The 14,543-nt window shown below is 41.1% G+C and overlaps 1 protein-coding gene across 7 annotated transcripts in view; it reads right to left on the bottom strand.

The window, feature by feature from the left end:
- Window positions 1-14,324, bottom strand: part of PDE1C (phosphodiesterase 1C) — a 613,608-nt gene extending 599,284 nt beyond the window's left edge. For 6 of the 7 annotated variants that reach the window (XM_082399445.1, XM_082399442.1, XM_082399448.1 and 3 more), the window contains exon 1: window positions 14,001-14,324. In XM_082399445.1, coding sequence (XP_082255571.1) covers window positions 14,001-14,310 — 310 coding nt within the window. In that variant the 5' untranslated portion in view covers window positions 14,311-14,324. The remainder of the gene's footprint in view (window positions 1-14,000) is intronic. The other variant, XM_082399447.1, reaches the window with a different exon arrangement.
- Window positions 14,325-14,543: the final 219 nt, after the last annotated feature.

The following is a 14,543-nucleotide window of genomic DNA, read 5'->3' on the forward strand; positions in this document are numbered from 1 at the left end:
AGCGCCGCATGCGAGGCCTCTGAACATGGTCCCCTGTGAGCAAGTGAAACTAGACGAAGCACAAAGGAAAAGAAATAAAAAGTTGCTTGTGCTTTTGATGTCAAATCCAAAAAAAATCATTGCCAAGACTGATGTCAAGGAGCTTCCTGAGCAGAAGCAAGAAGAACTACAATCCTGCAGCCTGTGGAACAAAAACCACATTCACAGAAAGATACACAAAATGAAAAGGCAGAGGGCTATGTACCAGATGAAGGAACAACATAAAACCCCAGAAAAACAACTAAATGAAGTGGAGATAGGCAACCTTCCAGAAAAAGAATTCAGAATAATGATAGTGAAGATGATCCAGGACCTCGGAAAAAGAATGGAGGCAAAGATTGAGAAGATGCAAGAAATGATTAACAAAGACGTAGAAGAATTAAAGAACAAACAATCAGAGATGAACAATACAATAACTGAAATGAAAACTACACTAGAAGGAATCAATAGCAGAATAACTGAGGCAGAAGAACGGATAAGTGACCTGGAAGACAAAATGGTGGAATTTGCTGCTTTGGAACATAATAAAGAAAAAGGAATGAAAAGAAACGAAGGCAGCCTAAGAGACCTCTGGGACAACATTAAACGCAACAACATTCGCATTTCAGGGGTCCCAGAAGGAGAAGAGAGAGAGAAAGGGCCCAAGAAAATACTTGAAGAGATTATAGTCGAAAACTTCCCTAACATGGGAAAGGAAATAGCCACCCAAGTCCAGGAAGCACAAAGAGTCCCATACAGGATAAACCCAAGGAGAAACACACCAAGACACACAGTAATCAAATTGGCAAAAGTTAAAGACAAAGAAAAATTATTGAAAGCAGTAAGGGAAAAATGACAAATCACATACAAGGGAACTCCCATAAGGTTAACAGCTGATTTCTCAGAAGAAACTCTACAAGCCAGAAGGGAGTGGCATGACATATTTAAAGTGATGAAAGGGAAGAACCTACAACCAAGATTACTCTACCTGGCAAGGATCGCATTCAGATTCGATGGAGAAATCAAAAGCTTTACAGACAAGCAAAAGCTAAGACAATTCAGCACCACAAAACCAGCTCTACAACAAATGCTAAAGGAACTTCTCTAAGTGGGAAACACAAGAGAAGAAAGGGACCTACAGAAACAAACCCAAAACAGTTAAGAAAATGGTCATAGGAACATACATATCGATAATTACCTTAAATGTGAATGGATTAAATGCCCAACCAAAAGACAAAGGCTTGCTGAATGGATACAAAAACAAGACCCATATATATGCTGTCTACAAGAGACCCACTTCAGACCTAGGGACACATACAGACTGAAAGTGAGGGGATGGAAAAAGATATTCCATGCAAATGGAAATCAAAAGAAAGCTGGAGTAGCTATACTCATATCAGATAAAATAGACTTTAAAATAAAGAATGTTACAAGAGACAAAGAAGGACACTACATAATGATCAAGGGATCAATCCAAGAAGAAGATATAACAATTATAAATATATATGCACCCAACATAGGAGCACCTCAATACATAAGGCAACTGCTAACAGCTATAAAAGAGGAAATCGACAGTAACACAATAATAGTGGGGGACTTTAACACCTCACTTACACCAATGGACAGATCATACAAAATGAAAATAAATAAGGAAACAGAAGCTTTAAATGACACAACAGACCAGATAGATTTAATTGATATTTATAGGACATTCCATACAAAAACAGCAGATTACACTTTCTTCTCAAGTGCACACGGAACATTCTCCAGGATAGATCACATCTTGGCTCACAAATCAAGCCTCAGTAAATTTAAGAAAATTGAAATCATATCAAGCATCTTTTCTCACCACAATGCTATGAGATTAGAAATGAATTACAGGGAAAAAAACATAAAAAACACAAACACATGGAGGCTAAACAATACGTTATTAAATAACCAAGAGATCACTGAAGAATCAAAGAGGAAATCAGAAAATACCTAGAGACAAATGACAATGAAAACACGACGATCCAAAACCTATGGGATGCAGCAAAAGCAGTTCTAAGAGGGAAGTTTATAGCAATACAAGCCTACCTCAAGAAACAAGAAACAACTCAAATAAACAAGCTAACATTACACCTAAAGGAAGCAGAGAAAGAAGAACAAACAAAACCCAGTTAGCAGAAGGAAAGAAATCATAAAGATCAGAGCAGAAATAAACGAAATAGAAACAAAGAAAACAATAGCAAAGATCAATAAAACTAAAAGCTGGTTCTTTGAGAAGATAAACAAAATTGATAAACCATTAGCCAGACTCATCAAGAAAAAGAGGGAGAGGACTCAAATCAATAAAATTAGAAATGAAAAAGGAGAAGTTACAACAGACACCGCAGAAATACAAAGCATCCTAAGAGACTACTACAAGCAACTCTATGCCAATAAAATGGACAACCTGGAAGAAATGGACAGATTCTTAGAAAGGTATAACCTTCCAAGACTGAACCAGGAAGAAACAGAAAGTATGAACAGACCAATCACAAGTAATGAAATTGAAACTGTGATTAAAAATCTTCCAACAAACAAAAGTCCAGGACCAGATGGCTTCACAAGTGAATTCTATCAAACATTTAGAGAAGAGCTAACACCCATCTTTCTCAAACTCTTCCAAAAAATTGCAGAGGAAGGAACACTCCCAAACTCATTCTATGAGGCCACCATCACCCTGATACCAAAACCAGACAAAGATACTACAAAAAAAGAAAATCACAGACCAATATCACTGATGAATATAGATGCAAAAATCCTCAACAAAATACTAGCAAACAGAATCCAACAACACATTAAAAGGATCATACACCATGATCAAGTGAGATTTATCCCAGGGATGCAAGGATTCTTCAATATATGCAAAGATACACCATATTAACAAACTGAAGAAGGAAAACTATATGATCATCTCAGTAGATGCAGAAAAAGCTTTTGACAAAATTCAACACCCATTTATGATAAAAACTCTCCAGAAAGTGGGCATAGAGGGAACCTACCTCAACATAATAAAGGCCATATACGACAAACCCACAGCAAACATCATTCTCAATGGTGAAAAACTGAAAGCATTTCCTCTAAGATCAGGAACAAGACAAGGATGTTCACTCTTGCCACTATTATTCAACATAGTTTTGGAAGTCCTAGCCATGGCAATCAGAGAAGAAAAAGAACTAAAACGAATCCAAATTGGAAAAGAAGAAGTAAAACTGTCACTGTTTGCAGATGACATGATACTATACATAGACAATCCTAAAGATACCACCAGAAAACGACTAGAGCTAATCAATGAATTTGGTAAAGTTGCAGGATACAAAATTAATGCACAGAAATCTCTTGCAGTCCTATACACTATTGATGAAAAATCTGAAAGAGAAATAAGGAAACACTCCCATTTACTACTGCAACAAAAAGAATAAAATACCTAGGGAGACAAAAGACTTGTATGCAAAAAACTATAAGACACTGATGAAAAAAATTAAAGATGATACAAACAGATGGAGAGATATACCATGTTCTTGGATTGGAAGAATCAATACTGTGAAAATGACTATACTACCCAAAGCAATCTACAGATTCAATGCAATCCCTATCAAATTATCAATGGTATTTTTTATGGAACTAGAACAAGAAATCTTAAAATTTGTAATGGAGACACAAAAGACCCCGAATAGCCAAAGCAGTCTTGAGGGATAAAAACGGAGCTGGAGGAATCAGACTCCCTGACTTCAGACTGTACTACAAAGCTACAGTAATCAAGACAATATGGTACTGGCACAGAAACAGAAATATAGATCAATGGAACAGGATAGAAAGCCCAGAGATAAATCCATGCAGCTATAGTCAACTAATCTATGACAAAGGAGGCAAGGATATACAATGGAGAAAAGACAGTCTCTTCAATAAGTGGTGCTGGGAAAACTGGACAGCTACATGTAAAAGAATGAAATTAGAACACTCCCTAACACCATACACAAAAATAAACTCAAAATGGATTTGAGACCTAAATGTAAGACTGGACACTATAAAACTCTTAGAGGAAAACATAGGAAGAACACTCTTGGACATAAATCACAGCAAGATCTTTTTTGATCCACCTCCTAGAGTAATGGAAATAAAAACAATAATAAATAAATGGGACCTAATGAAACTTAAAAGCTTTTGCACAGCAAAGGAAACCATAAACAAGACGAAAAGACAACCCTCAGAATGGGAGAAAATATTTGCAAACAAATCAGTGGACAAAGGATTAATCTCCAAAATATATAAACAGCTCATGAAGCTCAGTATTAAAAAAAACTAACAACCCAATCCAAAAATGGGCAGAAGACCTAAATAGACATTTCTGCATAGAAGACATACAGATGGCCAAGAAGCACATGAAAAGCTGCTCAACATCACTAATTATTAGAGAAATGCAAATCAAAACTACAATGAGGTATCACCTCACACCAGTTAGAATGGGCATCATCAGAAAATCTACAAACAACAAATGCTGGAGAGGGTGTGGAGAAAAGGGAACCCTCTTGCACTGTTGCTGGGAATGTAAATTGATACAGCCACTATGGAGAACAGTATGGAGGTTCCTTAAAAAAGTAAAAATAGAATTACCATATGACCCAGCAATCCCACTCCTGGGCATATATCCAGAGAAAACCATAATTCAAAAAGACACATGCACCCCAATGTTCATTGCAGCACTATTTACAATAGCCAGGTCATGGAAGCAACCTAAATGCCCATCGACAGACAAATGGATAAAGAAGTTGTGGTACATATTTACAATGGAATATTACTAAGCCATAAAAAGGAATGAAATTGGGTCATTTGTTGAGACGTGGATGGATCTAGAGACTGTCATACAGAGTGAAGTAAGTCAGAAAGAGAAAAACAAATATGGTATGTTAACGCATATATGTGGAACCTAGAAAAATGGTACAGATGAACAGGTTTGCAGGGCAGAAATTGAGACACAGATGTAGAGAACAAACGTATGGGCACCAAGGGGGGAAAGCAGCGGGGGTGGTGGTGCTGGTGTGATGAATTGGGGGATTGGAATTGACATGTATATGCTGATGTGTATAAAATTGATAACAAAGAAAAAAAAACTGGAGAGACTTCCCTGGTGGCGCAGAGGTTAAGAATCCGCCTGCCAATGTAGGGGACACAGGTTCGAGCCCTGGTCCAGGAAGATACCACATGCCGTGGAGCAACTAAGTCCGTGCACCACAACTACTGAGCCTGCGCTCTAGAGCCCACGTACCACAACTACTGAAGCCCACACACCTAGAGCCCGTGCTCCGCAACAAGAGAAGCCACCGCAGTGAGAAGCCCGCGCAACGCAACGAAGAGTAGCCCCCACTCGCTGCAATTAGAGAAAGCCCGCGCACAGCAAGGAAGACCCAATGCAGCCAAAAATAAATAAATAAATAAATAAATTTATTTTTAAAAAACTGGAAACAACCCCAAAATCCATCAATTGGAGAGTGAGAAGTAAATTATACCATATACACAGAAGAGCACCCTTTAAAAACAATGATGTTTATATTGATATGAATAATGCTCACAAAATATTATTGAATGGAAAGCATTATATTATAAAATAGCATGTATAAAATGATATCATTTATGTAAAATGTGTGTGTGTGTGTGCGTGCACACACGCCTAAAGAGATACTTGGAAGGATGTTCACCAAAATGTTAACAGTGGTTATCTTTGGCTGGTAGTTTGTTACTGCTTTATTCTTTGCACTATTCTACATTCTTTGACATTTTTGCAACAAGTTTGTATTATTTTTATAACAACAATAAAGCCATTTTCAACTCATACTAAAATACTAAAAGAAGTTGGTACTATCTGCTACCAGACGATCTCCTTGGTCTCTTCCAGCTATGAAGATTCATTAATGCCATGTATGCCCAACTGACGAGCAAGGATTGTGTGCGTGTGTCTGTGTGTGTGTCTCTGCGCACGCACGCACGCACGTCAAGTTAGCCCTCAGGAAAGAAGGGCTCACTGAAACTTGAGCTCTCAAGTCTCTCCTTTCTAGCAGGTTAGAGGTCAGACTTCACGAAAGGAGGAGGAGAAGTGAATCTGAATGTCTGAAAGCTAAACCTCGGTCAGTCCATGCCTTGTAAAAGTTCCAGGACAGCATTACTCACAGATTCCAAAAGTGCTGTCATACAAACAGCTTAGACACAGGTGAAGATGATGTGCTCTGCAAAACTGTCAGATGATCCCAAAATGACTTCAGTAAAAACAATAATACTAGTGATAAAAAGGCATGTAAGAAGAGCAAATAAAAGTGTTTTGGGCACATAACGAACATGCAGATATCTGTTAAGTTATTGAATAAATCAGGTCTCAGGAAAACCAAAAAAAAAAAAGTGTTTTATGAAATGTAAGAGTGGAAAAAGGAATATTTTAAACTAATGTATTTTCTGCCTCTTGAGATTTTTAAATAGGTATAACAAAGTAAAATAAATATTAAAAATACATGTGATTTTTTTTCTAGTCCCCTCGAAGTCTGTATGTTCAAGTATGCCATTTAAAAAAAATTTTTTGAGGAATCCTCAAAGGGGAAAAAGAGAACTCACCTTGTATTGGGGGTCATTTCATTATGAGACAGCTTGAAAAGCGACGTGGGGTGCAGGCAGTGATCTGGGGCCCCTACTTACCTGGCACTCTCATCCTCTCTCCCTTTCCCAACCCAGTGGAGCCCAAATCTCAGGACATAATAACAAAGCAAAAGGCTGGAAGCTGGAGAGGGCTGGAGCAGACAGCACACGCCTCCTTTCCTTCTCCCTGGGGAGGCCACAATTAGTATGGCTGTGGAAAAAGTGACAGGGCAGAAAAAGCAAAAACTCTTGCTGGCTGGCCTACAGGCTAGTCATTGCCAAGGCCACATGGTGAGTGAAAATCCCTGCAGAAGAAGAGTTTTCCCCTGAGTTGGGCAGGGGCTGGTTCTTAGGGAAGGGACCTCAGAATTCTGAAAAACCAGGGCAGTGGGTGGAGGGCTGAGAGCTTTCCTCCGTCCCTCCCTCAGCAGTGCAGAGGGGCTGCATGCTGCATGGGACCCCCTCACCACCCCTGCAGCCTTCAGGTGTGATGAGACCCGATGTACCTGCCACTGGAGCCTTGGAGTGGGTCAGGGCGCTCAGGGCTGATGGGTGCTGATATGTAAATAGGGGTCTGGGCCGAGCTGACAGGACACATTGAGAATCTTAATCTAAGATCACAGGATCTTCCCAGAACCCTCCTCCCATCCTCTCTCCCTCCTTCTGGGATGCAGAGGCTCAGAGTGTGCTTGGGAATGACCTAGATATTTATTCAGGGGCAGGGGTGAGAAGGGCCTCTGGGAAATCCCTGCCCTCAGTGTGTGGTCTGGAAGGGAAAGAGAGGTGGAGACATCCCCTGCCCCGCGCCACTAGGAAACTCAAAATATAACCTTGGAGGGATTTGGCCAAGTGGTTACTCTCTACGAAGAAACACACCACACCCGTGCATTAGAAACAAAGGGACATTCTGATGTCCATTTTGACATGGTTGTCTTGTTTTTGGTTTTTGTCTTTGTTTTTTTTCTTTTTGACATGGCTGTTTTGATGTGGCCAACTGTTTTTTAAAACAGTTATTATAAGCAATATGCACAACTTAATCAGCTAGCCTCAGCCTTTGTCTCCCACCCAAATCAGAGACGTAGGATTAGGTTGTCACTCAGGCAGGTATAGCACACTGGACTCGTCAGATTCTTACTCCTCGCTCATGCAAGGGCAGAAGTTCCCTGGCATACCTTCAACATCACTCATTGTGACCAATGAAAAATTATTCCCAATTACCTTTATTCTGATTTTAAAATCTTTAACACAATTAGGCATTACATAATTGGAACAGTTGGAGGAATAGATGAAGAATGTAGGAATACACGTCTTATTGAATATTTCTGAATAGGGTGTTAACTACCTGCCCCTAGAAAGCAGATTGAAACACACGCACATGCGCGCGCGTGCGCGCGCACACACACACACACACACACGCACCACTGCATAGGCTGAAGAGTTTGAGTAAATTACAGACAATGTAACATCAAGGGTGACATATGTATGTGGGATCTATGTCCTTACCTCAGAAGTAGGTGATCGAGGGCCCCAGCCCCCTAACACCAAAGGCTTTGTGTTTTCTTGCTTTCTTCCCCTTTGTCTCCAGTATTTCTCTGGTTCTACATCCTTCTCTGTCCTATCTTTCTCACTACAGTTATTGTTTTATTTCCACAGAAGAATCACCATGACACTGTGAAAAGAGAACCGGACTAGAAATCAAAAGATCTCTACGCTAGCTCTGCCAGTGGGACTGTGGGACCCCAGGGGAGAGTCCCATATCTGTACATCTACATGTACAGAGTCTACATCTCTGATTGTTTATTTATCTGTAAAGGTAATTAATATTTAATTAATTGTATCATGTCCCAAGGCATGTACTAAGTTCCTTGCATAAATTACCTTGTGTAGGTGTGGTCAATACCAATACCGTTTCCATTTCCATTTCCCAGATAAGGAAATGGGCTCAGAGAAGGCAAGTTCCTATAGCCAGGATGTATCAGAGCCAAGGATTAAGATTCCAGAGCCTATTTTCCTGGTACCCACTTGCTGGAAGAATTAACAATGGGCCACCTGAAAGTCTAACTAACTGCAAGTGATCTAGGATAAAGCACGTCATCAATAAAAAATAAAAGTTGATTTAAATCTTTCTTTATTAAAGGCCAGCAATAAGGCCACGTGTCTCACCTACCACAGAAAGCTGTCCTGAAGATCAAAGATAAAGAGACTCTCTAGGGGATTTCAAGCCGTAAAGTGCTGTACAGCTGTGAAGCATCCTTCCCCAAGTTCTCCACCCAACAGGAGCAAATACACCACTGGTGGCTCAGAGCTAAACAGGTTACTCAATCCTGCCCTAAGCTGAGACTGGCTTTGCAAGCAATGACTCAAGCAACTGCCAGGAAAGAGAATCAAAGAAAAGTGACTCAGAGACTTTTCAGCCTTGATAGGGCACTGGGACCCGGGCTGGCCTCCCTACCGGGAAGACAGTGTGGAAGTGGGGCCAGTTCCTGCAGGTAATGCCAAATCCACAGGGGTCCAGCACTTGCCCATCACACCTCCGTTCTCATCAGTATTGCCTGTCACTAACCTAAGCTTTTAGAAGGCCATTTGTGTCTGTTTAAATTAACTTGGAACAGGGAAATACCTTAGAAGATGCTGTGAGTGTTAAAGATTAAGACACTAGTGGCATCACCATCCACCCTCTGGTCTTTAAAAATGATAAAACCTTTTGTTTTATTTTTATATTAATCAGTCCTTTTAGTTCAGCTAAAAATTTCCAAAAAATTTAATCCCAAATTAAAAGCATCACTGGTAAAGAATCATAATTATCCTGTCATTTTAGAAATTAGCCATAGTGGTTGCTAAGGGGCTGGGCAGGTGAAGCAAAGAGACTGGGCCAATGAAAGCTGCCTAGGATCCAGAGTCTCTTTTTGGAAATCTGTCAAGATCCCAAATCAAGAATTCAGTAATGGCTATAACACAATGTATCTAAGAATATTGTTCCTTCTAGGTGGTTTCTATGCACTGACCAGTGTTTTTCAAAGTGTGATCCCTTGACCTGCATGCAGCATCAACAGCATTTCGGAACTTGTTATGAATGCAAATTCTCAGACTGCCTGCCAGACTTACTCATCAGAAACTCTGGAGTTGGGGCCCAGGAGCCTGTGTTCTGTCCAGCCTCCAGGTGACTATGAGACATAACATTGGTGGTAACTGAGTCACCTGGGAAATTTGGTTAGAGTAATTAACACCCCCAGCCCTATCTCATACCCACAAGCCTGGGCTTCGGAAATGAGCTCTCCGAGTGATTAAGATAAACACCACGATTTGAAAACCACCGATCCTAACATATGAGAGGACTGAAGTTAGAGGCAAACAGTGATAAAGGGATTAATAGCCCACCAAAGTGGTATGACATTTACTTTAAACTGAAAACATCTGATCAGCAGCAACAGCAAGAAACACTTTCTAAACTTAAGCAGAGCCTCCTGAAAATACAGCTGCCCTCGACCACCACCCCCACCCTGAGGGAGTTTCCAGATTGGGAAAAGACTAACCCTTAGCACTGGGAAGTACACAAATTCAGCTGTCCATTAGCATCAAAAAGCCCAATAAAACCTTTCATATTTTCCCATTGAAGGCCTAAACAGCCTCTCTTTTTTTGTCAAGTTGGTATATAAACCTTTATCTCTAGCTATTCAGCAAGTTACTCATTACTAAGTACTCCCTCAGGTGAATATAATTAAACCTTGTCTTTTCTCCTCTTAAACTACTGTCAGTTAACTTGCAGGCTCCTGACTATAATTCTATGTGGGCAGAAGAAAACTTTTCCTCCCAACAGCAGTAATCTTTTCAGGAGTCACAGAGGATTTAGATGAAAACCAAGAACCAGAAAATAAAATTCAGCAAGACAGGGAATTCCCTGGTGGTCCAGTGGTTAGGACTCGGTGCTTTCACTGCCAGGGCCCGGGTTTGGTCCCTGGTCAGGGAACTAAGATCCCACGAGCTGTGAGGCGTAGCCAAAAAAAAAAAAAAAATTCAGCAAGACAATGTTCCAAGACCATCATTTGACAAATATCGGTTGCAGTATGAAACTACCTCTTGTAGGATACACCTTTTCCAAACGTTAAAACAGCAGGACAAAAAAAAGGCAGGGGGAAATAACAACTGAAAATTGAAAAAGCCCCAATAATTTTAATACACAGATTATTAACCAAAAACCATCTTAATCAATAATGTCAAAGTCTCTCCCCATACAGGGGAATTTCTGACAAAAGCTAGGAGCCTCAGATAATCTACTGCTGATTATTACACAATAGACAGGTAGCTGTGGAAGGTTTTTTGTTTATCTGGTTATTGGTTTATTCTGAGATACCTTTTTATTGAAAATGTGTCAACCTGATCCTTACTTTCTACCAGTGAGCAGGGCCGCAAAGCTCTAAAATACAAACATACAAAACACCCATGCTTAATATAAGCCAGGTCCCCACTTGGGTTTTGATACCTTACCTTCACAATAGTATCATGAGAGAGGAGTAGGGAATTATCACCATCTGTAGTAAAATAAATCTCAGAGGCTCAACGCCTTTAATGAAGATGAGGAGAAACAGCTGGCCTTACTGCCCTGACTCTGCGCAGAGTCTTTCCGCTTAAAGTTTTTTCACTTTAATTACCACCGCAATAATATCCAAGGTAACTGTTTCTTCCTTAATACTCTGACATCTCCCTCCCAGGACCAACGTACTTTCCCTTGGTTCCCCTGAGTATAGCTCAGACAAGACAAAGCTTTCAAAGGATGTTACTAAATACTAGTAAAGTAAAGGACTAGAAAATGGGAAATAAACCCATAGCACTTAAGACAAGTAGTATAGAGAAGTAGGTAAGAATATAATTCCAGAACTAGACTACCAAGGTTTAAATTCTGGCTGTCATTTACTAGCTGTGTGACCAGTTACTTAACCTCTCTGTGCCTTGATATCTTCATCTGTAAAATGATAATTAAAGGACCCATCCCACCATCTCATAAAATAACATCTGGCACATAGCACACATGTATATATTCAGTTTGGTTTGTAAAGTACAAGTTTTAGTTTGCAGCATATCTACTTTTCTCCCAGATTCACAAGTTCTGTGCTATTCGACCCAATATCTGGAGAAATCCAATCTAGTCCAACAAAGGGCCACCCAGATTCACAGGTAAGGGCAACTCACCTCACTTTTAAAGATGATAAAACTGAGCCTCATCTGCAATTCCAACTATCTAAACCCACCACACTTCAAAGATTCAAGCTCAAATACCATTCTTTTTTTTTTAAGAGCAAAATATAGCAATTGAATAACTTTGTGTATCCTAGGTGACATAAAACTCTGTTATCTTTAATTTGAGATATTCTTTATGAAATAAAATGGAGGGAATGGAAAAAAGGAATTCTCGTACAATCAAAAAGTTAAAGTTAAAAGTATTCCCAAGGTGTATTCATCAAATCCAGAACAGAAATTAATTCAATGCAAATTCCTAGAAATTAGTTTTCAGGAATTACAAATGTGTGAATTAACTGCAATATATAACTCTTCTGTCCACGTCATCAAAAGCATGAGGAAAAAATATGGTAATATTCTTCCACAGACATATATATATTTGTAATTCAACTGATATCACACACACACAATCTAGTATTGAATTGTTTCATAAACAAAGTCCATGTTTCATCCAATGTAACTATGATAAGATTATATAAAAATGAAATTTCCATCCTACACATTAGAAAATATTAAGTCTCCAGATACTTTAATAATGCCTTACACTTGTATAGTACTTATAGTTCACAAACCAATTTTATCTCCATAATTTCCTTTCAGCTTCATGGCATAGGAGATGGCACAACTCTATTTGTACTCATTTTAAAAGAGCTGATAGTACAGGCTTAGAAAATGTAGGTCTCCTAGCCTAGGATGCAGACCTTAGCAGGACCCAGATACTCTGACTCCAAATCTGGTTCTCTTTCCATTAACACCACAAGATATCTTATGAATGCAAAAAAAAAACATTTTATAATGATAAATCCCCCCTTGCAAGCATAATGTACATGTATCTTCTTTTAATTTTTGTTTTAAAACGCTGTTTGAGTGAAACGAGAACAAATAAAAGCTATTAGATAAACTCACACTATTTTTTTTTTTTAAAGGAAATTCTCAAGGGAATAAGGTTACACGTATACTGACCTCTCATGAGTCAGAGTGTGAGCCAATCCCCCTCTCCACTAACCTCATCTTTCTCTTCAGGGGAACTAATATTGCCCACTGAATCTACTGAATCCCTCTTGAACACTCAACAGACAATAGCAATGAGCATCACAACCTTGCCTGGGATGAAGTGGGGATTTATGTATGAGACCAAAAGCCCAGCTGATGTATTTGGTAACTTTTCTAGTGTGATTTTTTTAATTACATGTACCAACTGAGAACTTTTCCTCCCACTTACACAAAACAGGACTTACCCTATGAAATGGACCTTTGAGTATCTCAAACTAAAAATTGAAACGTTTCACAATCCCCTTCAGTTTCAGCTGAAGAGTTTTAGAGATCTGGTTCAGGCATCATACTCAGTATTTGCACAGCACTTGACAGTTTCAAAGTACTACTGCATGCACTGTGTCTGGTTAGATTTTCCAGCTACCTAGTGAGAAATGTATTATTATCATCCCTATGTCAGAGATGATAAAACTGAGGCACAAGGAGGGTATCCTGCCCAAGACCACAATGAAAGCAGGAGATGGAGACTCAGACCCACCACCGACTCCAAATCTCATGTGCTCTTTTCACTTCTCCCTTGCTGCCTACCCTTAAAATGTCCTCCCCAGCCACACAACCCCCAAGTCCCTTCAGAAGAGACTAGCTCAAATACTGGTTTCCTTCTTCACACATGGATAAGTCTTGGACAAGCTGGAATCTCCTGCCCTTTTCCCACTTCCCCTGGGAGAAAGGTGCACCTCCTTTATCCTTGTCTTTCCAAGACAACAAGGAAGACGTCTCCCCATGGTGCCGACACCAGTACAAAGACGGGGAAAGGGATCCTTAGGGTGTAAACTGCCTTGCCAGCTTCTCTGTAAACCCCTGTGAAAGATGATCCTTATGAAATAACGCCTTATTGACATGAGTCAGAAATGAGTCTTAACCTGTGAAAGTTAATGGGCAAGTTTTATGGGCAAGAGGTTATGGGCAAGTTATGGGCAAGAGGACAAGAAAACCGAAATCCTGTTGGGAGACAGAGCCTTCATGTCTCCCCCTGACGGTAAAGAGGGCCCCCATAGGTCTCCACGGAGCAGCTCCCCGCGATCCTTACGCAAGAGAAGGAGACTTACCCGCGGCGCGGGGGCTTCCGGACACATGGGGCCGGGACATACTTGCCGCACGCTTCAGCACCGGGGACAGTTCCGAACTCTCTAACTTCTCGCGCCCTTCCGAGCTCGGCGCGGCCCGCTGTGCCTCCCCGGCTGCGGGCCGGAGGGCGGCCTCTCCACGCCCTGGCCCAAGCCTCCGGGTCTTGGGGAGCGCGACAGGGTCTCTGCGAGCAGCGGGAGCAGCCGGTGGCGCCTCGGGCTGCGGCGGCGACCAGCCCAACTGCACCGAGGCGCTGCGGGACCGCGCCAGCGCCGAGGAGACGGAGCCCATCTCGGAGGGCCGGGCTGGGCCCAGCGGAGCGGCCAAGGCTCCCGGTGGGACCCACACCCCTCGCCTGCCAAAGGTTCACTCTCTCCTCGCGCCGGAGCGCCCCCAGCCTGTGCTCCTCCTATGACTCCGCGGGTTGCAGCCCCTCCTCGGCGGCGGAGGAGGAGAAGGCGGCAGGGAGGGCTGCGCGCCCACGCCGGGGACTGAGGAAAACCCGGGCGGTGTCCGCGCCCGTC

The sequence above is a fragment of the Balaenoptera borealis genome (genome assembly GCF_965194805.1).
Source record: "Balaenoptera borealis genome assembly, chromosome: 7".
In the NCBI taxonomy this organism is placed as follows: Eukaryota; Metazoa; Chordata; class Mammalia; order Artiodactyla; family Balaenopteridae; genus Balaenoptera; species Balaenoptera borealis.